This window comes from Suricata suricatta, chromosome 9 (assembly GCF_006229205.1).
Source record: "Suricata suricatta isolate VVHF042 chromosome 9, meerkat_22Aug2017_6uvM2_HiC, whole genome shotgun sequence".
NCBI classification, from domain to species: domain Eukaryota; kingdom Metazoa; phylum Chordata; class Mammalia; order Carnivora; family Herpestidae; genus Suricata; species Suricata suricatta.
In genome coordinates, this window is record NC_043708.1 from 110,405,271 (window position 1) to 110,429,654 (window position 24,384).

At 52.9% G+C, this 24,384-nt stretch overlaps 1 protein-coding gene across 8 annotated transcripts in view; it reads left to right on the top strand.

Annotated features, from left to right (window-relative positions):
• CCDC33 (coiled-coil domain containing 33) overlaps positions 1-24,384 on the top strand; it is an 83,837-nt gene that overhangs the window by 40,304 nt on the left and 19,149 nt on the right. For all 8 annotated transcript variants that reach the window (XM_029952743.1, XM_029952746.1, XM_029952744.1 and 5 more), the window contains one exon: positions 7,756-7,950. In XM_029952743.1, coding sequence (XP_029808603.1) covers positions 7,756-7,950 — 195 coding nt within the window. The remainder of the gene's footprint in view (positions 1-7,755; positions 7,951-24,384) is intronic.

Consider the following 24,384-nt stretch of genomic DNA (forward strand, 5'->3'; position numbering starts at 1 on the left):
TGGCCTTGGAGGTCCATTCGGCTTTGAGAATCCAGGAGCCTATGGCTACTCCACATACACATATGTGAGTAACCCCTTGCTCTCCTCCATTCCCCCTCTGATGTTGGCCTCTTCCCTTTGAAGAGTGTGATCTGGTCCCCCAGGAGTCTGTGCTTCTCCAGGCTAAACAGTCTGCTTCTTTTAATGAACTGGTTTTAAGATCCCACAGCACTTTCGGTGCCCTCCAGCTGGCAGACAACCTCTTTGAAGTGAGGCCCACAACTGACCAGGTCTCCTAGGCTGACCCATGTGGATTGGGGCCCAGCATGCACACAATAGATGTTCATTGTGTCAGTCCATTCCTCCTTGCATGGAAATGTGCCTCCTGCGAGATTGGACAAGTCTATGCTGGCATCTGAGTGTTTGGCAGCCATGTGCAATCTTCAGCTGCAATATGGAATCCAGAGTCTTACCCAGGCAGAGCATCAAGGCACCAGGTGGAAATGGGGCCCCTCACATGGGTGGCTGCCTCCTTCTTAGCCCACAGCCCTGAGAGATGCTGGGAAGACTTGAAGCCCACAGGTTTCCTTGGATGTTAGCACAGGGTGAGTGCCTTTGTGGAGAGAAGGAGGTGGCACCTGCTGCCACCCACTGAGGGAAGAGGCAGCTCCCACAGTTCTGTCTGACCCTCCCCCTTCCCTGTTCTCTCAGGGAGAGGCAAGCAGGTCTTCAATGCCATGCGTAGGACTGCCCTGGTGTTTTTATTCAAATCAGTCACAAAGCTCTCTCGAGGCCAGACCAAAGTGGGGACAAATGGCTGTTTGACAGATGTGGAGGGGAGCCCAGGGGACAGGCAAAATCACACTAGCTCTTGATGAATTTTTATATATTTCTTTGAAAGCCACATATGAAAGCCCTGGTCTGGTCCTCTGAGAAGCCTCAATACAAACCTGCCTCCATTTCCTCACCAAACACAGCTGCTTGGAAGGCCTGGTGTTCAGGATCACAGGCGCCTTTTTGGCTGGTTCTGTCCTCTGGAGGGTTCTGTCCCCACCCATAAGTATCTAGCTCTGAAAATGCTACCACATGGATGATGGTGGATCCAGAGAAAAAGACCCTTTTCCCCTCCCGCAACCTCACAACACCCCTACCTGTCTTCCCTTCTACCCCAATTCCCCTATACAAAGAGTGTGCATACTTAGATCTGGGTTTGAATCCTGGATCTTCCACTTGACCTTTCACTGTGAGTTCCACCTTCATCATCCATAGAAGGGAGTCATGATCCCTACCAACCAGGAATGTAGTGGAAATTGAATGAAGGAGCATATGTAAGTGCCCAGCCCTGTGTAGTTGCTGACAAACATGCTGAACTCATCAGAGATGAGGACAGGGTTCCTAGGGGAGGGGAACAATGGAGCCTTGCTAATTCATCACTCGGCGCCCGCCCTTCATGACAGCTGCTCCACCAGATTCACATCCATAAGGACATCAGGAGGCCTTGTCAAGTGCTGAAGATAAACATCACCAGCCCTGCATTTGGTTTCACAGCAATTTTTCAGGGAATGAAGAAATGGAGAAGAGACAGACAATCATCTCTCTAGAGGCCAGATTTGCTAACGTCCCCAGTATACCCTGCCTTGAGCTGGGGCTGTGGAGGAGATGGAGAAAGTGAAGACCTGCTTCCTGGACTGTGAGTGGGCAGAGCTGGACAAAGAGCCATACTGAAGGCTCATATGAAATGCCTTACCAACCACAGGGCTCTATGACCTTGACCTTGTGAGCTTGTGCTCTCAACCAGAGATAGAATGTATTGAGTCTGGATACAGAGATGGCTAAGGAAGCTGGAATGTTTGGGCCCTCCCCTGGTCTGCTCTGCTCTTCCATGAGCCCAATGCACAGTTGGTATACTGAAAAAGGGGGAGGGAAGGGGGAAGAGAGAGAGAGAGAGAGAGAGAGAGAGAGAGAGAGAGCGAGAGAGAGCAAGCGAGCAAACCTTCTAGACAAAACCACTCAGAGAGTGGGGGCTGCTCTTGGATTTCTCCCCATCTCAAAGCCATACTAAGCCTAGACCTCTCTTCAGCCAAACCAGATGTACCCCCAATCCACCCAAGGCCATTCAGGCATGAATTCATTAACCATTTGTAATACTTATTTTTTATTTTTGCCTCTTAATGTTTATTTTTGAGAGAAGGGGCAGTGGCAGAGAGAGAGGGAGACAGAGGACCCAAAGCAGGCTCTGCACTGACTTCAGAGGGCCTGACACAGGACTTGACCTCATGAACCATGAGATCATGACCTGAGCCAAAGTTGGATGCTTAACTGACTGAGCAACCAAGGCTCCCCCATTAGCCATTTTTCAGATCCCTAACCTGTGCCAAGCAGTAAAGGACCCTGACAGATCATTATCACTAGGGGTTCTGGTTGAGCTACATTGCATACCAAGGTCAAAGGAAGAGTCACAGAGATGAATGGTTTGAACTCTGCCTCAAAGAGTGGCTTGGAAATTAGCAAAGCAAGGGTGCTTAAGGCAAGGGAATCACAAGTGCAAAGCCATGGAGGCATGATAGTATCTGAAGCACATGGGACATATGGAGGCTGTTGCTGGAAGTGAGACTGGAGAGTTAGTTGAAGCCTACATTGTGGAGGGCCTAATGCCAAAATATAGAGTTTAGACATGTCATAAAGTGGTTCAAAGCTAAGGAAGGTCTTTGGGCAGCAGTAGGATGTGATCTGACCTATATGTTGCAAAGTCTTTCTAAATGTAAATGAGAGACCCAAGAGAAAAGATTCAATGCAGAAAGACCAGGTTTCAAACTAACGAGAATGAATCCACAAACTCTCCAGTGAGCTATAGCCAGGGCTCTATTTAATACTAAAATCCTTGCCAGAATTTTTAAATATCCTTATCATTGGCTCCCCTCCTCTGACCCCCAACTTGATTTTAGATTAACCCTCTGATAGTAATTTTTGGAGAATAAATTATGGCCCCAATGAGGATTAACATTCAGGCCCTTCTTTACTGACAGACAGACTCAGAGCTTCAAACCCCACTGCAGCTGCAAGACCAAGTGGGATCCCATAATGAGGCTTGTGATATGCATGGGAGGCAGCAAGCCCTCTTGGAGGGGCCCATTTTCTGAGCCTCGCCTTCAGCTGAAGAGATAAGAACCTACAACTGGGGCCACAGGAAATGACAAAGCAGTGACTGATCGGGGAGCTGCTGCACAGGGCTCATTATGGTGCTTGCCAGCGGGCGAGACACCCTTATCAGGGAGAAAATTGCATCAGGCCTCCTGAATTACTAGCGATTGGAAGCAGATTTCTTGGGACGCACTTTGTTAGATACCTAATGAGCGGGATATAGGCGGGCAGAGCCCAAGGCCGGCGGGGCGGGGGACAAATGTCTTTGTTAAACAGAATTTGTCAGTTTCCGCTCCAGGCTCCCTGGGGAGGGTTCAGGGCCAGCTAATTGAATTAAGAGCAAGTGCGCTCCAGCGGGAAGGCTCAGGGCGGGGCAAGAGGCGGGCAGGCCGGAACGTGGGCGCTTTCAGCACCAAGGACAGCAGCTGCACCCTCGCTAGTTGTAATTGCTGGCCGACTGGAACTGTTGCATTTTGCATGACCAGGGATCTAGGGGATGGAGTGGGTAGGAGGGAGGCAGAAGATGCTGGGGGAGGAGGACGAGACAGGTGACCCAAGAAGCCTTGAGCCTGTGATGCTATTGGCCTGCTCTGTCTCAAAAGACCCTCCTCTGCAGGCAGGCAACAGTGAGGGCTGAGAGGGATGAGGAAGGGGTGTCTTCTCTCCACCATGACGCTCACGTGCTGTGGGGCAGCTGTGGCAGCACAAGGAGTGGTGGGATGCGCAGCGAGTCTGAGTCAGTGCATGGCTGTGCATTGCTGTGAGCTTTCAAAGTAGGTCTCCAATTATAGCTTTAATGAAGCAGGATGTGCTGCAGCCACGGAACCACAGAGTGAGGGGCCACTTGTCAGCCCCACACTGCCTCAGCCAGCAGGACAAGGCCTGCCAAATAGAAAAGCAAACAAGCAGGCTTATGGGGTGGGCTAGCAGACTCCACCTGGAAGAAAGGAAGAGAGCTAGGAAAAGCTGAGCTTACATAAGGAGGATTTGGTCCCCAAGGCTCTGCCCTCGCCTCATCCCCATTTTAGCATTATCCCCCTCCCCCATCCTCCACCCTGACCACCCATCATTTCCAGCAGCCTGGTTCCTTCCTATAGCCCAAGACAAGCTCCCTTCCCATGAGAAGCAAGGAAGACAGGGCAAGATCACCTCCTCCAAATGTGGGCAGACTGAGGCTAAGGAATCTAAATAGGCAATGTTGGGGAAAAGAATGACTAGGGAGAATTTAGGCACTGTGTCAGGCATTGTACCCCTTCTATGACAAGACTACCTCCCTTTGGGGCTGCACTTTATGGAAGTCTAAAGATTTTTCCATAAAAGTCACTCACCTACTTGCCCCCAGGCCAGAATGGATCCTGGCAAAGGTGACTAGAGCAGGTGACTAAAATTGTGGGCAGGAGTGTCCTGCAAGGCTGGGTGTGGGAGGTGGGGAGGTACTGGCATGGAGCAGCTGTGGGAACAGGTACAATCCAGGGCCAGCCATGGAGAGGGCAGAGCAGAGCAGAACCACTGAGTCTGGCAGGGGCTACAGGAAGAACAGCTGGGGGTCAGAAGGGGCAGAAGAGTTGATGTCCATAAATACTCCACCTTTCCTTCCCTCTTTCTCAGAACATCCTCCGCACCAACCTGCCCACCAGAGACTGAAGGCATTGGTATGGCCTGAGGAGTCAGCATCATTTTTTAATTTTATTTTTAAACAAAATTAAGTGAATTATACATAACAAATTTCAGAATCCACATAAAATTATCTGGTGAGTGGAAGTGAGGGACATCTGCCTGTAACATGTCTCACCCCATTACTCACCAGGGTGGATCAGCTGATCTGCCTGGCTAGGAAGGTGTCCCCTTCCTCCCTCACCACTACACGTACATGTCTCCAGAAGCTGACTGAGCTTGGTAGATAGAGAAAGACAATTCTTGGTCAAGGGCATGTGAGCAAATGAGTAGCTGAGCTCCCCTGCTAGAGCCTCCAAATAAGTTCTCAAGATTTATTTGTAGGAAAATGTAGGGTAGTCAAGCTTCTAAGACTCCAAATACATCTAAATGGGGCACTGCAAGTGGCAATCTGGCTTTCTTTTGAAAAAAAAAATTTAAGTACCTAGTAAGTGCCCAGCTCTGATCAGTAAATGTCAGCTCTGGGCCACTGAGTTTTCCCAACTGGTGCTGAACCCACACAGGGTGGATGGTAGGGAGACAGGCTCTGGGGGAGGGGACACCCTCTGCAATGTGTCCCTGCTTTAGCACTGATGGGGCACCTCTGGAGACCTCTCCCTTGATTTCATTACTTCCACTTCCTCCCCTAACTGGATTAGATGGCAGTCTATGAAATCCAGGGCATTGAGATTGGCTTTCTGCCTGGAAATGAGGAGAAATGTCATTATAGGTCCTGAATCAGCATCTCGCCCCAGCCCCAGTGGCCACCTGGTCAATGGGGAGTTAGTCTTTGCCCTGGCTAGCTGTTCTTTCCTTCATTCTCTCCTGCATCCATCTACCTCTACATCCACCCATGTGCATTCCATAGTTCTCCTGCTACAGCCAATTTGGTGCTTATCTGTTCAGAACAGGAGACACGCGTGGTACCTTTTCCTATTTAAAACACAGAGATGAGGCAACCCCAAATCACCTGACTCAGATGCTACACAGAGGTACTAGGTGTGTTCAGTGGGGAGCCTCTAAAGGAATCTTGCCCTCCCCAAACTATAACTACTGGGAGGAGCAGGTGAGAGAGATAGCAGGCCTAAATCAGAGACAAAACAGGCCCAAAAGTTTGGGTTATGAAGCACAGTAAGTGCTGAAATCAATCTCAAGGTCATCTATTGCTTCCCCCTTCTCATTCCAAGAGTCTTCATATCACTGCTTTCTCTTTGGAATTATCTGTCCTTGTACCCATATGACAGGGTGGGAGATGAGGCCCATACTTGACTGGATACCTCTGTCCGTGTACCACTACCCATCCCTTACTCTATTGACATAAGCCTGAAAAGACTTCATGTTCATGAATTCCTGCATACTAAATTTTACCTTTTTTACATTTATTTTTTTTAGAAGGGGCATGGGGTAGAAAGAGAGCAAGAAAAAAAATCCCAAGGAGGCTCCACACTCAGCACAGAGCCTGACTCAGGGCTTGATCCTAAGACCCTGGGATCATGACCCGAGGTCATGGAGGCTCAACTGACTGAGCCACCCAGCTGCCCCCCAAATTTTATTTTAAAAGGGCATAAAGGAATCATTATTTAAAGGATCTGATTGGTAAAGTTAAGCATCTGATTCATCTGTCTCATATGTGTGAGTTTTCATATAGGGTTTCCACTTAAAGAGAGGCCCACCTGTACTCATTCTCTCTGTTTGTTCAGGGTCAGACATTCAGGCACATCTAACCCTGAGAACATCTGTCCTGGTTGGCACAGTGCCTATTGTTCTCTTTGCTTCTGGTACAGATAGTGGCATATTTATCTGCTATGTGGCCAAGACAGAATTCCAACAATTGATATAGGAAGAACCTTTGAGGTCCTTTGAACAATGGGCATGTGTTAGGGCTAACCATGGATTTCCAAAAGAGCTTTAAAGTAACCTCTCCCCCAAAGGAAGCATAACACATGTCCCTAAGCCCAGGAAACTTAAAATTTGAACAGAAAAACAAAAGTGGCAAATAAGCCTGGAATTAGAGAATGGTGTCAGGGCAGAGAGAGCCAGATGGTGGGCTGGAAGATCCCAGGAAAGCTTCGCACAAGTGTGGGTGAAGGCCATCAAGACTTCGTGGAGAGGCTGGTATCTGAGTGGGGCTGAGTTGTAGACAAGCAGAGATGAGAGCAATAGTCATGCCACAGGAATAAGGGAAGAGGAAAAAGAACACAGAAGGCCAAAGAGGAGGCCCAATGGAGTAGAGAGAGAGCAGACTATTTAATGGGTGGTAAGACAGGAGGATGACAGCAGAGATGGAATGGAAAAGAAATCTACCCAGCAAAGGGGGTCCCAGGAGCGTGGAGATTTTAGAGGCTATTGTTACCTCACCAAGTATGAGAGTCCTAGATGGCATGGTTTATTTGTTCTTGTGACAAATATTTATTGAGCACTTACAACGAGGCAGACACTAGGGATAAACAAGGTCTCTGCTTACATGTTACTTACATTCCTTGTGTGGGTATTAGAGGAGGGAGACAGACAGCGTCTTTTGAAAGTTAATGTTCTGGTAGAGTTAAATACTCCAAACAGTAAAATGGGACTATATGCATAGAGAGTATATTGGAGCAGGAGTGACTTTAGAGAGGATACACTCCATCTCAAAGGCCAGGGCCTCTCTAGGAAGATCACATCTAGGCTGAGACCTGAATGATAAGAAGGGAACAGCCATGTAAAGACCCATGAGACTTCTGGGCAGAGAGAACAGATGGAAGGGTCCTGAGGTAGGAAAGAGCTTGGCTTGTTGGAGGCAGGCCAAGGACAGTGTGGTAAGGGCCCACAGAGCAAGGGGGCAGGTGGTAAGAGGTAGACAGGAGCCAAGCATGCAGGGCCTCCTGAGCCAGGAGGAGAGGCCTGGGGGTCTAGAAAGTACACTTAGGGTAGAAATTTCTTGCACCTAAATTTCTTGCACCTAAATTTCTTGCACCTAAATTTCTTTTCACCTTCTCTTCCCAGAAGCCAGAAAACTTCTTGACACCAAACAACAGCAAGGTTCTGCCCATCCTAGACCTCAAGATCTTAGATGAGAAGGTGGGTACCATCCATGAGTCCTGGTCCAACACCACGGTGAGCTCTACAATGGACTATAGCACATCCACCTCTCTGGAAGCAGAGGAAGACCCTCTGGTGCCCAAGATGTCCTGTGAAACGGTGAGTGTCTCCAACCCACCACTAGGAGGGCCAGAGTGGTGATGGGGGCCACAGAGAATTGATTTGACTGCCACCTGAATCACTCCACAGGTGGCAAGTAAAACCTCCCTTCAGACACACTCTGTGACTTACACCAAAAGTAAACTGGTAGAAAGTATGGATTCTTCATCTTACAGTTTCTTCACCTTTTGAATGGAACTCTCACACAATTTCCTTCAAAGCACACCCTTGCAACGCTTATAAGGCAGGGATCCATTGACTCAAGTAGTGATCAACCCAGAACTTTCTCAAGAGTATGTCCGCTGGGTTATGGGAAGCCCCTCTGAGTCATTAGCTTTTTTTTTTTTAAGTTTATGTATTTTGAGAGAGAGAGAGAGAGAGAGAGAGAGAGAGAGAGAGAGAGGGAGAGAATGAGCAGGGAAGGGTCAGAGAGAGAGGGAGAAGGAGAGAATCCCAAGCAGGCTCCGTGCTGTTACTGCAGGGCCCGACACTGGGCTAAAACCCATGAACCACAAGATCATGACCTGAGCCAAAATCAAAAGTCAGACGGATGCTCAACTGATGGAGCCACCTAGGTACCCCATCAGTTTTAATTTCTAAAAGAAGAAATTAAGGCTCAAAGAAAAGAGGACACCATCTTTGATTACTGAGCCTGTGTCCCTGGTCATGGGAGCTGTTGTGGCTGTATATTGCCAGTTGACCAGATGCTGGAAAAGGTTGGTGAAGATGGCCAAGGTGTCTTATTTGGTGAGGGGTCGGTGCTGAATCATGGCCCCTTGATGCAGAGAGCTAAAGAACGGGCAACCAAGACACAGTCCCGTCAAAGTCCCCACTTGGGGTTCCACTCCAATGACCACGGGTGAATTCATGGGTGGCTTCCTCCATTCCTCCACAGCGAATCCCATGGGGAATGCTGCTCAGAAAAGGCCCCAGCCAAGGCCACTGGTCCATAGGGAAGCCCTTGGCCTCCTCTTCTCAGGACCTGCTCCTCTCCACCGACAGCCTTTGCATCTTTCCCTGGCACTTTTGAACCTTTCTGGAACATGTCCCATCAGATGAATAGGAAGGGTTGCTGCCTGCTGTGTATGCCAAGGATGCCCAGGATGCATGGAGTGTCTCTGCCCACCCTGGAGCAGGCCTCCACTGGCAGATGCCAGAGCACTCGTGGGCAACCTTCTATACCCCTTTCTCTACCCCTTGGGAAAGCAGCTCTCAGGCCTTATCTGCCAGCTCAGTCCTCAACTTGGTTGAAAATAAACATTCAGACTTTGTGTTTGGAGAATTTGGCAGCATGACTGGACTGCAGTCAGTCTTTGTTTTCCCTTAAAGATGAAACCATAAGAGATGGCACTGGACTGCAGCCTGAGAAGTCAAGCTGAGTGACTTTTGAGCAAGAGACTGAGCAACAGAGGGGAGGAGGAGAAATAAGTGGCCCAAGGGCACTAAGACAAGATTCTAGAAGGCTCTGAGTGCATGCAAGGGGACTTAGGGCTCCCCTAGAGCCACAAACTATCAGAGATGCTGTGATTCTGGAAATCATCCCAGCACTCCTGTTGGTGGGTTGGTCCCTCTACCCTCCCCCTCGCTGGGCACCTGGCAAGATGTTGGTAAATACTTACTGGACCTTGTGCTAGAACTCCTGACTAGACAGCAAGGGCATCAGAAAGCACCTTAGAGAGCATCTAGTACATCTCCTAATTTTATGAAAGGTAGCAGTGAGGAGGCTCTGAGGTGGGATGACCCTGCCCAAGGCTTCCTGACCCCACTATCCCATGCTGCCTTGCTTATAACCAGGTGAGTACCAGAGAGTGGCAGAGGCCTGCACACCCAGCTCTACACTGTTCGGCCAACCTGACACCACTGGGTCCCTCAGACACTTAACACAGTATTCAGTATAGTGGGCCTGCTCTTCCCCCTTGCCCATCGCAGCCTTCCTCAGGCCCAGCCTGTTCCCTCCTTATCCCGACTCTTGGTTCCATTCCATTTCCCCTCCCTCCCTTGCCTTTGTCTTCCAACCCCTTATTCAATCCTTCCTTCCTTCCTCTCTCTGTCTTTCTCTCTCTCTCCCTCCCTCTCTCGGCTCAGATTTACCACCTGGCTATTCCCACCTCTGACTCTCTGCTCTAGCTGGGTCCTGGAGACCCAGCCCCCCAGCTCCAGCTCCTACGCACTCATCAGAGCCACCCAGGACCAGGGCAGGACCCAGACATTCACAGGCCCAGTAGCGCCCCATCACAAGCAATTGAACGTGGGTGGTTAACAACAATATGTAGCTCCGTGAAATCACACATAGCCGCGTAGCAATGGGTCACTGTTCCATAGCAACCAAACAAAATTACATAGCAATAGACGGGCCCATTCACGCAACCAAGAGACAAAGTGACAAGCAGTAGAACGCAGTGAGGGAGCAGTGGAGTATAGTTGCATAGCAATAGACCCAAGCCATACAGTGACATTACACAGCACTGTATGATAGGCGACGCAGTCGTAGAACATATTGACGAGCATAGAACACAGCCTGTAAGCTGTGGAGAGAATCACGGAGCAGGAGAAGACACGTGACTAACACTGGAACACATCTGGGTGGCCATGGTGCCATCGTGGTGTATGACGCCTGGACGCGAGGTCAGCAGCAGAGCCTGGGGAGTGGCAGTGGGCCCTAGTAACAACCTGCATCCCTCAGCTTTCTACCTCTGTGTTCAGGCTGTGAGCCTCTCAGGAGCACCTGATTCCTGGAACAGAAGTTTGTCTGCATCTAGTCTTGTAGCACAGTCCCCAGAGCCCAAGAAATAATTTGGCTTCTGAGTCCCTCCAGAGCCCACTCTGGCTTAATAAGAAATTGAACATTTTCTGGTGGAAAGAGTACCTTGGGAGGGACAAGGAAGTGGAGGGGACGCAGGGTTTGTTGGCCTCTCTGCCAGGAGCCACAGATGCCCCCGGCTGCCCCAGGGCCTGCCAGTCTCACCTCTGTGGCCCCAACGAGCCCATTAGGCACCCATCCCCGAGTGCGCCCATGGGTCCACCTTCATTCTCAGCTACAGTCCAGCCAACTCTTCCATCTTGGGCTGGTTTTAACACAGGCCTTTCGGGTGCCACTTTGTCCATCTTGGGCAAAGCTCTGGTCCTGAATGGACCTGCCAGAGCCAGCATTCCACAGGTATGATCTTGGGTCAAGTATAAGGGCCCAGGCAGAGGCTAAAGGAAGTCTTCACCTCCCTTCTGAGCAGCCCAGGTAGTCTTTTTTTCTTGGAAGAGGTGGGCTTTTGAGTCTCAAGAGTGCGATATTAAGACTTGTCTTAAACATGGCAATTCCCAAGTATTAAACAACTTGGACGCAGTCCTCTTCACCTCCATCCCTCCTGAGCTCACCTCATGCTGAACCAGGCAGTGTCAAGAGCAGGTAAGATGAGGGGCTCTGTGCAGTCTCCAGACAGGCCTGGTTCCATTCATAAAGGACTTCTAAAGCACCTGCCATGGGCTAGGATTCCCAATTCCCTGGCAGCTCCATTACCAAGCAATTCCTCCAGCCTTCCAGAAAACCAGAACTCCCCACCCCTGCCAGGCGCCCAGTCACTGTGTCCAGCTTTGTGGGGGGCGGGGTGGTGGAGGAAGAGGCCAAGGCTGCAAGTCTGGAAGTTCCCGGCAGATAGGAGCAAGCCACACTCCAGGAAAACAACAGAGTGACCCAGAGTAGGCACACAGGAAATATTTGGTGAGGGATAAGTGGCAAAGGGGCATGGCTAAGAGTTTATCTTCTTAAGTGCCACCCTTCCCCAGCATTGCTGGGCACACCTAGTGAGCCCTCAATTAAAGAGAGAAAACAAGGAAGGCTTCCTGGAGGAGGCAGAAGTACCCAGTTGCTATTCAAGAAGTATGTGATCAGTGTTGTTTTCAGTATAGAAATACCAGCACAGGGTCATTACCTTCCTCTCTCTGGCCCTCTCTCTTTATTCTCCCCCAACACACCCCCTCTTCACTCCCTCTCCCCCTCCCCCCCCCTCCTTATTTCTGCCTCTCCCTGCTTCTGGCTTTCTTCTGTTATCTCTATTTCTTTCTGATTCTCTGGCTTTCTCTCTGTCTCTCTGACTCCCCCATTTCCTCCCCTTTTTTTCCTCCTGTGCTCAGAGGAGATTTGTGGCGGACCAGAGGGCCCTCATACCAGCAGATGAATAATTGACAAGGGTTGTTTAAAGATTCAGTGGAGTTTTCTCAACCTCGCCACACTGGAATAACTCATCTCTTTCATTCTGTCTTTGAAAGCCTTTCCGCCTCCCTCCGTCTCTCCCCTTCCCGGCCCCACGTTTGCACAGCTCCTGTGTCTCCTCCTTTCTTAAATCTGCTGGACCCCAGAATGATCCCTTGGCCCTCATTTCTTTAACTTCCCTTACTTGCTGCACCACCCCGTTTAACCTCTCCTAAGGGTGGGAAGCTGACTTCTGCTCCTCTGGACACCATTGCCCCAAGAGGGGGGCCCCTTTCATGGGCAAGGAGTGGAAGGAAGGACCGAGGAATGATGACCTCTCCCAGGCCACAAGGAAGCAGGGCTGGGGTCTGGACCACAGGCAGGCAGGCCTCCAAGCCCAGGAGACTCCCCACCTCCCCCAGCCAGGTGGAAAGGTGCTGGCCCTGCCACACCTTCCCATGGTGGCACCTTGTGTCCCTGAGCTTTGATTTTTCCATCTACAACACAGGAGAGCTGCTTACCCTGCTCTAAGTGCCCCTTTGGGTCAGATGGGACAGTTGAGGGGCCTTCATAAAAAGGGGGGCCAGTTGTGCAGCAGAGATACTGGAAGCATGGTTCTGCGTGCTTACCTGGCACGGCCCCAATGGGCCCAACCATCCCTGCTGAGGTCCAAGGGCTCCCCGAGTCACAGGGCTTGTGGTGCTAACCCAGAGGCAGTCTCACCCTGCATGGTATGGGTGCTCCCCTGCCCAAAGCTGGCCTCATTCACGGTTGCCACATCCTTGCCCTCTGACCCCACAGCAACAGGGCACACACCCTCTGCCCACCCAGCCCTGCTCCCTGTGTTCTCCTGCTCTCACAGGGCTGTCGGCACTTCCTTGAAGTGACCTTGAACTCTCTTCCCCTCACTGGTCCCCAGTTCCTTTCTCCATCAGCAGAGGAGGTTGGAGCCCTGGTTTTGCCTTCAGCACCCCCTCCCTGATGAGGTCTGTGAGCTGGGGAGGCTGAGAGGCTCAGGCCAGGCCCTGCTCCTGAGGCACCACCTGGTGGCAGGTGATGGGTCCCCAGCAGGAGCCTCCTGAAGTCACAGGCAGTAGGTAGCCTGAGTATGACACTGCCCATATTGGTGACGGGCAGGAATGCCTGCCTGGGATGATGATGTCACGAAGCCCAGGAGTCTGGCAGAGGCCCCCATGGGCCCGAGCGACAGTGGGAGGCAGGTCACCGGGGTCCTGTGTCTAAGCCCACCAAGGGATCCCGATACAAGGAAAAGTACAGCCATCTGGTGCTGCCTCAACAGCCTCCAGTCGATGCCCCCGACTCCCAGGCCACTCCACACAAACCACCAGACACGTCACTGCCACCTTGTCCCTCCATCTCCCCAATTCCCTTTCCCAGTGCTCTTGGCCCCGGCTTGCCAGGTCAGTCTTCTGTCCTGTCACCTTCACAAGTACCTGTGTCCTATCTGTCCCCAAAGCCAGAGACCCAGGTAAGGGTATGTGTTCATGACGCACAAGCACCACGTCACACCCACGCCCCCACCTCTCCGGGCCTGGCTCCCCCAGACAGGGCTCCAGTGCTCCCCAGTTCTGCCCCTGCACTCCTGCGGCCCCTAAATTGTGAGCCCTGAGGGTTGGCATGGGTGGCGGGTGGGGGAGAATTCCTAAAAACAAATCTTGTAAGTGTGCAACAGTCACAGCTCCTGGGCTCAGTGGAAGCTCTCACCAGCTCCTGACTCTACCTCTCCTGACTCCTCCTCATCCACCAGTTCCTACACATACAGAGAGATAGAGAGACACACAGAGAGAGACAGAGAGAGACAGAGAGAAAGGGCGGGCTCACAAGCATTTGAGGAAGGAGGGAGGGGAGAAACGTGAAAAGGAAGAAATAAGAAGCCCAGTTGTCTCCTGTGACCCCTTCTCTCCTCTGCTCCTCTGCATGCAGCTCTAGAAGGCTTCAGTCTGTCCCCACCACTCGAGATCTGTGTGGCCTTGGATAAATCACTCTACCTCTCTGGGTCTGTCTCCTTATTGTTAAGTGGAGGGAATGCTCTTCCCTGTCCCCCTTTTGAGGCCGTGAGGAGGATTAACAATAGCAGATGACAGTGAGTTGGAAAGTGAAGGGCTGTCCACATTGCAGGGGGCTTATGACTAGTTACTGTGTTCATGAGCCCTTGGAAGGGGATGTGGGGGAGGCAGAAATCTTGCAGGCCTCTGCCCTCTGACCCTTCCTCCAGAAGGGACGTTCCCAGACCCCTGGCCCACTCCTCTCCCCTCCCTGCCCCCGTCCTCTGAGTCTCTGGTGGGCCATTCTCCTCCCCCATCCATCACCTGGGACTAAAGAGATTAATAAACAAGACTCATAACTCAACTGCTGGGATGCAGCGGATATTTACGGCTCCGTTTCAATTTGCAGAGAGATTAAGTGTTTGTCGATTTATTGTCTCTTGGTGTGTGTGAGCGCTGAGCAAGGCCCCCGCAGGCCAGCTGCCCTCCCCCACTCACATGATCACAGCACTTGTGGGCACACCCCTCTCCCATGGCCTGGTCCCTAGAGCAGGTGGGGAGCCTGGTGCTGCCCAGCACGGGAAAGCCACTGGCCTCTAGAGTAGGCTTTTCCTTTCTGATCAACTTGACCAGAGGAGCAAGTGACCTGGGCCCTGGGAAAGGGCTCCCTGGGCCCATGGAACAGGGTGATTAGACAAGATGTGAGTACCATCCTTAGGTGATTCAGAGGGTCCTTTCTGAGCTGCTTCGATACTCATCTCTCCCCAGAGGCGGGGGTCCAAGGGGCTGGGTAAATGCGCCCCAGAGCCCAAGGCCCACAGTTCTAGATCACTTTCTGGGTAGCTAAGACCTGAGAATTCTCTGCTCAGATGGACCTAAGCCTACTCTAGAGAGCCATGCAGGCCTCTTCCCAAAACCCACCTGCTCCAGAGTCGAGTACTTTCAGAGAAAAACCTCGCTAGGCCCAGGGGATGGCCCCTTGGGGAAGGAGGCACATGCTGAGAGCCTACCTCAGGCCCCACAAACCTTAGGGACTGGATCTGGACAGTGGGAGGTACACGTCCAACGAGAAAGCTTTCCAGCCCAGCAGGGACCAAGGGGAGTGTGACAGCATGGGGAGGCTGGTGAGAAAGGGGCACCAGCCCCAGGGGTGCCCCCAAGTATGAGAGTGCTTGAGAAGCCAAGGAGGGGACACAGTGAACCAATGTCAAGTGCTCCCGCACCCCCATGGACGCTGAGCTGCCTCTCTCCTTACCTGTTGACTTTGTAGTCTGACACATGTGTCATTCATTCATTTGGCCAGCTTTTCTCGCATGTGCCCTGTCACCCTGCCCTGCAGAGCCCTCTACTCTATGCACCTGTGGTACATTTGAGTCCCGTCTCCACCACTGAAAAGCTGCGTGACCTTGGATAAATCACTCCACCTCTCTGGGCATGTGGCATCTGTTAAGTGGAAGGAATACGTTCCCAGTACCTGACTGTCAAGGCTTTGGAGGGACTAACGAGTGAGCGGATGGCATTGCACAGGAAACTGAAGGGCTGTCCACTTTGTGGGGGGCTTATTAAAGGTCACTGCGTCCATGGACCCTTCGAGGTGGGGGAAGGGGGAGAGGGGTAGCAACACAACTCCCCCAGGCCTCCCCTCTGACCCTTCTCTGGAAGCTCATCCCCAAGCTCAGTGACAGTAACATAAAGATAACTACGAAAGCCCCTGTCCTACACAAGACCCATGGGGATCAGCGTGGAAGGGTGGCCAGGACTGGGGTTCAGTCAGCTCAGGGGACTGTGGGAGCACAGAGGAGAGGGTACCTAACCCCTACCCCACCCCACCTCAGATGTCAGTCGTCGGTGGTTGTTGGTATGCAAGCCATGACAGATCTTTGATTTGCTGGTAGATAGGTTGGTGAACTTGTCCCTGCAAGAGGAACATGTTGAGTCAAGACTACCTATGTGTGTCTCTCTGTCTGTCTGTGTCTGTCTCTGTCTCTATATCTGTCTCCCGGGTAGGGTCCCAGCCTGGGGTCTCACCAAGAGGGACTGTGGGGCCTTTATGCTAGTCCCTTTCCTCTCTGGACCTCAGTTTCTTGATCTGTAAAATGGGGAGAATACATCCATGCAGTGAGAGATGAGGACATCTTAAGGCATGGAGGTGAGAATGGAGGGAGCAGATGGGACAGTGGCTTGGCCAAACCAGGGCCTGCCCCAGGCACCCAAACACCGGGCTGAGAGGAGATGTGGATGAGAGGCCCACTGGGCCAGAGCCTCCCCCACCTCACCCCCAGTGCAGAGAGAAAATTAACAGCTGACGGAGCACGGGATAGGAGGGGCACTGAGACACCTGGGTCCACTGACCTGAGTGGTCACCTCCTCTCTAGGCCCCAGCCTTCCCTCTCTGGAGTCAGGGGCCTGGTCTTGATTTGCTCTTTCATCCAGTCCCGGCAAACAAGGCAGACGGAGATAGGACGGCCTCTGGCTCTGCTCCTTAGCAAGATGTCTGAGGCCACACCGTATCCGTGCCCATCTCTGCTCCCGATCGCACGGTGGGCCCGTGGGGCAGAAGTGCAGCTCTCCCGATAAATAAAGCCAAGATGATGAGGCCATAAATTGCTGAAGGCTTGAATCATCGATTGGTGAGGGTGGGAGGGACTACAGAACCAGGGGTGACACCTGGGAACGGGGCCCATTCCTTCCGCAGACTCCTCTTCATAATACTCCCTCCTTTTCATAATACTAATTACATCCATCCGTCTTTATTGAGCTTGTACTCTGCTCCTAGAACCTTAACCATAATCTCATTTCCACCTTTGCACCAACCTGATGAAGGACATACCGTTATCACCCCTACTTTACAGTTGAGCAAACTGCGAAGCTCCGTAGCCCTCCCAGGACCCTGAGGCCAGAGGAGGGAGAGCAGACACCAGCCCAGCACAGGTGCGGTGCGGGGGCTCCAGCCCAGAGCCTGCTCCCGCAGCTGCCGTGGCCAAGCCTCGTGACTTACAAGTCAAGAGCCTGGTGAGCTCGACTCATCCTGTTCCTAGCCCATCTGTCTGGGTAGGAGGGCTGCCTCAGTTTCCTAGTAAAAAGCAAAACAGAGCTCCATGGCTACTGGTCCCCTCCCTGGGCCGGTCCCAAACCTTGGAGAGGTGGAGGTCTACACACCCTATGTCTGAACTCCAAATAACTGAAAGTTATAAATTATAGCTGTAGCTACCTTGACAAATACACCTTATTAACCACTTCAGAGAATTCCCAGATTCCACATTTTGGACCCTGGTCACCAGGAGACAGCGCCTCCCAGCCCCCTCCCCCCATATCCCCATATCCTAGGAGATGGCCCCTTTCCTTCTAGCCTGGCTCAGTTTGAGTCCCACCCCTTAATGGCCCAATGATACTTTGCCTTCAAAAGGATGGGCCCTGGAAGTCAGAGGGAATTCTGGGTCCCAGGTACCGGGCTGTGGTCTGGAAGGTGCTCTGGTTGGACGTGTCTCCTTGGCCCTACCAACTCTTCAGCTCATGGGGAAGGTTGTGGCCCAAGGGAGGCCAGAGCAGGACCCTCTAACACACAGGGCCCAAGGCAGGGGCCCTGCTTGGCCAAGTCTGAGGGCCGAACCGCCCCTCCCCCATCTCTGTGACTCTATTAGGCTGTACTCCTGAGCTTCGATTAAATGCTTTTCAGTACAATCCAATTTCCCCCTGACACAGACTAGAAAAGCCCAGTCTCTGCACACACACACACACACACACACACACACACACACACACTACATTTGGTGTTAAATATCCAATCAGGTCCAAAGATAATAGAGAAGAGCCAGTTCACTCCCAGTTTAATCAGATAAAATGCCCATTCATTGGCTCCTGCCAGAGACAGCCATTCCCTCCTCAGCCTCGGGGACTGAGAAGAAGGGGCGGCGGGCGGGCGGGGCAGCTGGAGAAGGGCTGGAGCTGGGCTGGAGCCGGGGGAACTGTGGGGAGGAGAAACGGGTTGAGTAGGTGGGCTGTGCCTTTAAATCTTCAAGGAGGGGGGACAGCATTGCCCACGGGGGACTAATTATCCTTCAGCCTTTAGCCAGCTCTTACTCAAACAGACGAAAGGCGGGCTCAGCCGCCCTGATGGCGCTAAGCTTCTGCGACAGAATTTTTTTTACTCTCAGATATGCAAATCCACCTCATGGCGGCGGACCCAGGGGATGGCTGAATAGTGGTCTGGGGATTTGCAAGGGCCAGCAAGGGTAAGGGCCTGGCGGCCAGACCCCCCTCAGAGGACTGGCTGGGGAGACTGGAGGCATCTCACTCTCCCTCCTCTGGCTGCGTGGGGAACCCTGCTTCACATTGGGGGAGAACTTATGGGGGCCAAGAGGAAGCACCCTCCTTCTCCTCTATGTGGGTGGGGGGCTCCCTCAGCAAGCTGACAGAGACCAGGAGCTGACAATCCACTAATGGGGCCCTCCTGCTCACTTGGCCCCCTCCGTTCTAGGACGTAGCTACCAGGTGACCTATCCCAAGTGCAAATCCAGGCGTGTTGCCCTTACTGCAAACCTGCCCATGGCTTCCTCACTTGCAGCGTGAGTCACTCAGCCTTGGTGGCCCCCATGACCTCTGAAGCCTGTGCCGCAGCCCAGAATATTCTACCCACACCTAACCATAATGGTCTTCACTCACAGCTCCAAGCCTTGGCTCCTCTACATTCAGCCCTTTGTCATCTCCCCCAACCTCACCCCAGGTGCCTGGCACACAGTAGGCACTCAGCAAATGTGGCCATTAATGCATAAAAGTGCCCCTTCCTAGGCAGTCACATAGCCTGGGGAGATGATAGGTCTGGATCAGAGACCAGAAGTTTGCTTTCCACTCAGCTCCCAGCCAACACCTACAAGAAGCTCAGTCTTTCCAGCTGTGAAATGGGATAATGATAAGCCTTATCCTGTAGGGTGGCTGCAAAAATCCCATGCTGCCTGCAGAGGGCTCTGTGAGCTGCGAAGGGCCTCTGGCACCTTATCATTCACAGAAAGGAATAGGGGACAGTGTAGGGAAGTGGGGGAAAGGGGCAGTTAGAGCCCAGATTCCATCTCTCTCAGCCCCTCCAAGACGCTCCTATCAGACAACCATCAACCACTCCCTGGGGGAACCTGTTCCCAACTATCAGCCCTACCTCTCCCACCTCTCCAAGTCCTCTGCCGAACTGAGATATTACTGCCACCTCAGCAGGAGGGGCCTGAGATCTGAACCTCAGAAGTGGGAGGGGAGCTTAAAAACTCAGGAGTGTGGTCCTGAGGTGGACTGGGGATGGCCCTGGTGCCGAAGTCTAGCGAATCCAGATTTGGATTCTGAGACGGAACCCTGGGCTTGAAGTGGGCAGGGGCACAGGCATCCCAGGAGACTGAGTACGGGCGGTGTCCCCAGGCAACGGGAGTGCCCCTCACGAACCCCCTCCCCTCACTGCCGCCTGCATTGTGAAGGTCTGGGCCCAGGCCAGGATTCATGGGGGAAGGTGAGTCATGAGGGGGAAAGTAGCCAAAAGAGGCCGGGTGACAAGCCAGATGAGAAGGGTTTCTCAAGGGACCAAATGCCATGAGGCTCAAGTCTCCAAAGGCGAAGTGTGTAACACACGGAGTCCCGGAAGCATTGCACAGGAGTCTGAAAGCAGAGCTATGGGGTGTGCCTGGAGCCTGGCAGAGAGGGAGTACCGCTTCTAGCAACTCAAGGCTGCGGAGGATGTGCTGGCACGGGCTGGAGGCGGGAGAGGCAAACCAGCCAGAAAGGGTCCAGCCAATGAGGATGAGGGTGACTAGAGGACATAACAGCCCCTAAGAAAGAATCTAGAAGAGGCAGGAGAGGCAGAGGCGAAGTAGGTGAGTTCCCAGGGATGGGGACCTACAGATGTCCCAACCTCAAGTACCCTAAGAGATTGCCCAGCCGTGCCAACCCCCCTCCAGAAAGCCCCTGGGAATCTGCTCCCTCTAGCTCACTGGGCCCAGGCGTTTGGAGCAGAAGACCCTCCCTTTCAGTTGACTGTCCCAGTGTGGGCTTTCCAGGGGCTAAGGGGAGCACATGGAAACAGGGAGCTCCCGTCCCTCCACCTACTGTCCCCTTGGCTGGAGATTGTGTCAGCCTCCTTAGATTTCCCCAGATGCCCAGATGTCCTGCCTAGGACTCCTCCTCCCCACAGCAGAGCAGCCTGGCTCTGAGGCTTTCCTCTAATGGCTCTTGGATGCTCTCAGGAGGTGGGATAATTCTGAATCCTCATTCAGAAGGCAGGAGGAACAGAACTGTCCTTGATACAGAAGCAGCAGGGCACTCAGTCCGGCCAGAGAAGGCTACTGTCTGGTCAAGTTTGTTGTTTGAACAATGTTCGTGTTTTAGCTGCGGTCAGACATGATTTCAGAGTGGCCTTGTTTTTGTCATGCTCCCTATTGTGGGCAGAAAGTGGCTTCAAGTGATGCTGTTAAGTGAGTCCAACAGAACACCCAGGTGAAGCCACATAGGCCGGACCAGCTCCTGGCCACTGGGGCTGGGTCACTGTCCCTCGGTAGCTTCAGGCAGGGTGACCCGGGAGAGGGGGAGGGGCTCGTGTTATACAAGGACCAGTGGCAGGCACTGTGCTTGACCCCGGACAGACTTGCCCACTTAATCTTCATCACCGCCCTCCCCGCACTGTACAGATGATGAAACTGAGGCTCAGGTGGGGGAGGGGCCAAAGTTCTCACCAGAGTCCACAATAACTAGGAAAACCAGAATGTAAACCCTGAGCTCTCTGGCTCCGAAACCTTCACCCCTGTGCCCTTGGCCTGGAGGTCAAGCTCCACCAGCTCCACAGGGCACAGGACTCTAAACTGTGTGCCCCCCAACACCCCAGCTGGACATCTCTTGCTGCAGGGCTTCAGCCGGGCTGTCACAGGCCAGCCACGGTGTCCGCGGCCGCCACGCTGGTCCCCTGTGCCTAGAGGTGTGAGGGGTAATGAGGCTCCATAATTAAGGTTCCTGGAGACGTGGCCAGGGGATTTATAGACAGGCTTTGTCAATAACCGTGCTCTGGCCGCAGATCCAGAGAGACATCGATAAGTGCTCGTTACGGCTTCTGCCCGCTTCCTGCTCTACACCTCGCCCCCCCCAACCTCTCCCGGGCCTGTCACACCGCCTATTCACAGCGCCTATGTACACAGGCTTCGCTCAATTAATTTGCACTTGTTGGCACCATCTGTCCTTTTCATATGTCCTTATCAGGCATGTATGGGTCCTGCCTCCATCTCCAATGTGCTCCAGAGCAGAGACATGGCACCCCCCTCAGACTGAGGCTCCTCAGGGTGGGGCGCTGTCTCCTCCCTCAGTCTAGGATTCCTGAAGCTATGGCCAAGACTTCCTCTGCCTCCATCTCCATCCCCGCCCCTAGCCCCCCACTCTGGAGAGCTATGCCTGGTCTGAGGCCCTTGCAGAATCCCTCTGAGCCTGACTTGGCCAGGCCTTGCCCTCTAGAGGAAGCCTCCAGGTGCCAGTCAAGTCATCCCCTGAAAGGCAAGCTGCTCCCCAGGGGGGCTGAAAGGCACGGTTCTAGATCTAGTCCCAGCTTTGGCTCCCACAGCCTGTGAGTCACGGGGCTGGAGAGGGCTAAGAAGCCTCTGCCCAGTCTCTCTCTTGAGTAGCATGGGTCAAGGGTGGTACAGGAGCCTAGACTTGGGCAGCCCCCAGAGCAGAGTGGCCTCGGCCTGGTGGCCCCAGGATGCCAGGCAGATGGCCCACCCAGATGACTAAGAAATGGCAGTCCCCTAACAATGCCTGCCCTTGGCCATCTCCCCCTCCCAAGGCTCTCGGCAGCCGGCATCCCAACCTGACTCCTCTCAGGGCTGCTTTTTCTTCCAGAAGGGTCTCAGCCCCTTCCAGCTCTGCTAGACTGTGCTTCTAGCCCTCAGCACAGATCTCAAGATGGCCTGGCATTCCTGACCCTGGGGGATCAAAGTGCTGAATGACCCTGCCAGGCCAGTGCTGGAGGAGGCTGGGAAACCTCTTGCCCTCTCTGTGGTCACCTGTGAGGCATGCTGGACACATTTACAAGGACACCAAACCTGGGCACCTAGGTGGCTCAGTCAGTTAAGTGTCTGACTCTTGATCTCGGCTCAGGTCATGATCTCATGGTATGTGAGTTTGAGACCCACATCCGGCACTGTGCTGACAGCAGGGAGCCTCCTGCTTAAGATTCTGTCTGTCCCTCTCTCTGACCCTCTCCCACTCAATCTCTCTCTGTCTCTCAAAATAAATAAATAAAAACTTAAAAACTCAAAACAAAAAGCAAGGAAACCAAGCCTTATCCTGAGACTTATCTTTGGAAATTCATCCTCAGTATCTAGCTCCAGCCCAGCCCACCTCACCTGACTGTAACAGGCTCCACAATTGGACCTTGGCCTGGCATTCAATGCCCCACAACTAGGCCCCGCATCCACTTCAGCCCCCTCTCCCACCACCCCTCCTCACCACACATCCTGTCTGTCTATACTTCCCCCAGGGTGCCAGGCTGCTTTGTCCCTGCTGTCCTTTCTGCCAGGATTGTACCCCTTCCTCACCCCTTTATCGCCTGGCAAACTCTTACTCATCCTTCAAAACCCATTCCAAAATTACTGTGGGATAGCCTCCTTTATATCTTGGCCTGCATCCCAGGGTGAGAAAGAGCCTGGTTGAGGGGCTCCCCAACTACTGCCCTTGCCATACTGATGTATCATATCACACTGCCTGCTCCCATAGTCACTGCAATACAGGCTCCTCAAAGGCAATATAAGCCCCAAACCTTGGTCTCATCTGGATCCCAGGTGCCCAGTACAGGAACAAGCCAAATGGGGCTACTGGAGAAAGTGTGTTGAACTGGACCCCCAGCATCCTTAGCCTGGGTTTGGGGAAGGGCAGTACTCATGGCCCCCCATAAATGGAAGTTGACATACCCCTCTTGTCCTGGCTGTCCACCAATAGAGTCATGGAAGTCTCGGGTGGGCAGGAGACTCATTAGGGCCAAGTGCACCACACTACTAGGGAAGCACGCAGAGAGAGAGCTTTGCCCCGCTCCCTGCCCACCCTCCTCCTTCATCCATCCCAGGAATCCATGAGTCGTCTGCCACAGACAGACTGCCCAAGCATCTGTGGCTGGGATTTCAATGGATGGTGTGTGTGGGGGTGTGGGGTGGGGGGTGAGTTCAGACTTTCCAAAGTGCTTCAGGCCCACTGACGGCATTTCTGCCAGGAGAGGGTCTTAGAAATGGGGATTTGTGCTTGCTTGGCACATGCTGGTACTGGTGTCTCAGGCCCCAGACAACTCACATGCAGGGACACAGAACCCCAGTTGCCCACAAGCCCCATCCGAGGCTAGAGGGGAGGCCCACAGCTAGGCAGCACCCAGAGAAATCTGACAGTATGCCAGAAGCAACACTGTGGGCCATCTCAGGCCTAGTCTCTTCTCCCTTCCCATGTGTCAGTTCGGTGGCTCTACTTCGGGAAGGAACTGTGTTCAGGACAGCCTGAGAATGTGGGAATCAGGCCTGGAAACTGCGGGGCCGGGGTGGGGGGCTCAGCGGCCAGTGGGGACTGATGGCCTGTGTGCCCTGCCCCGAGTTCCGCTACGCTCTAGGTCCAGCCTCACAGAGGAAGCAGGGAGCACGAGCCCTGCCCTCGTGGACTGGAAGGCCAGCTGGGGACAGGAGGGCCAGCCCCAGGGTCTGAGCAGGTGGCTAAGAGTGTGGGCTCGGGGCTCCTGGGTGCTCAGTTAAGCATCTGACTTTGGCTCAGGGCATGATCTCACGGTTTGTGAGTTCAAGCCCCAACTCTGGCTCTGGAGCTGCTTCCTGCTTTAGATTCTGTGTCTCTCTGTCTCTCTCTGTTCACCCTCCCTCCTCCCCCCGCCCTCATGCTTTGTTTCTCTCTCTCTCAAATATAAACATTTTTAAAAATTTTAAAAAAACAATGTGGACTCAGGAAGCAGCTTTCCCATGGAGACCATTTCCCTGACCGCTTCCTGCCTCACTCCCATCCTCTATAGAATGGGTATAGTGGCAGCTGCCTGTTGGGTTCCTGGAGGCATAAAGTTAGAGTGACTTGTATAAAGGATTTAGAACAGCGCCTGCCCAAGGTGAGCTCTTGTTGTAATTACCTGACTCGTTCAGGCTCTAGAAAGTCAGAAAAGGAAGCCGCCAGCCATTCCTTCTAGCCTAGGAGAAGGAGAAAAGCTTTTGTCTGGAGGCCGCTCTGAAGAATGGATCTGCAGAGACAGGG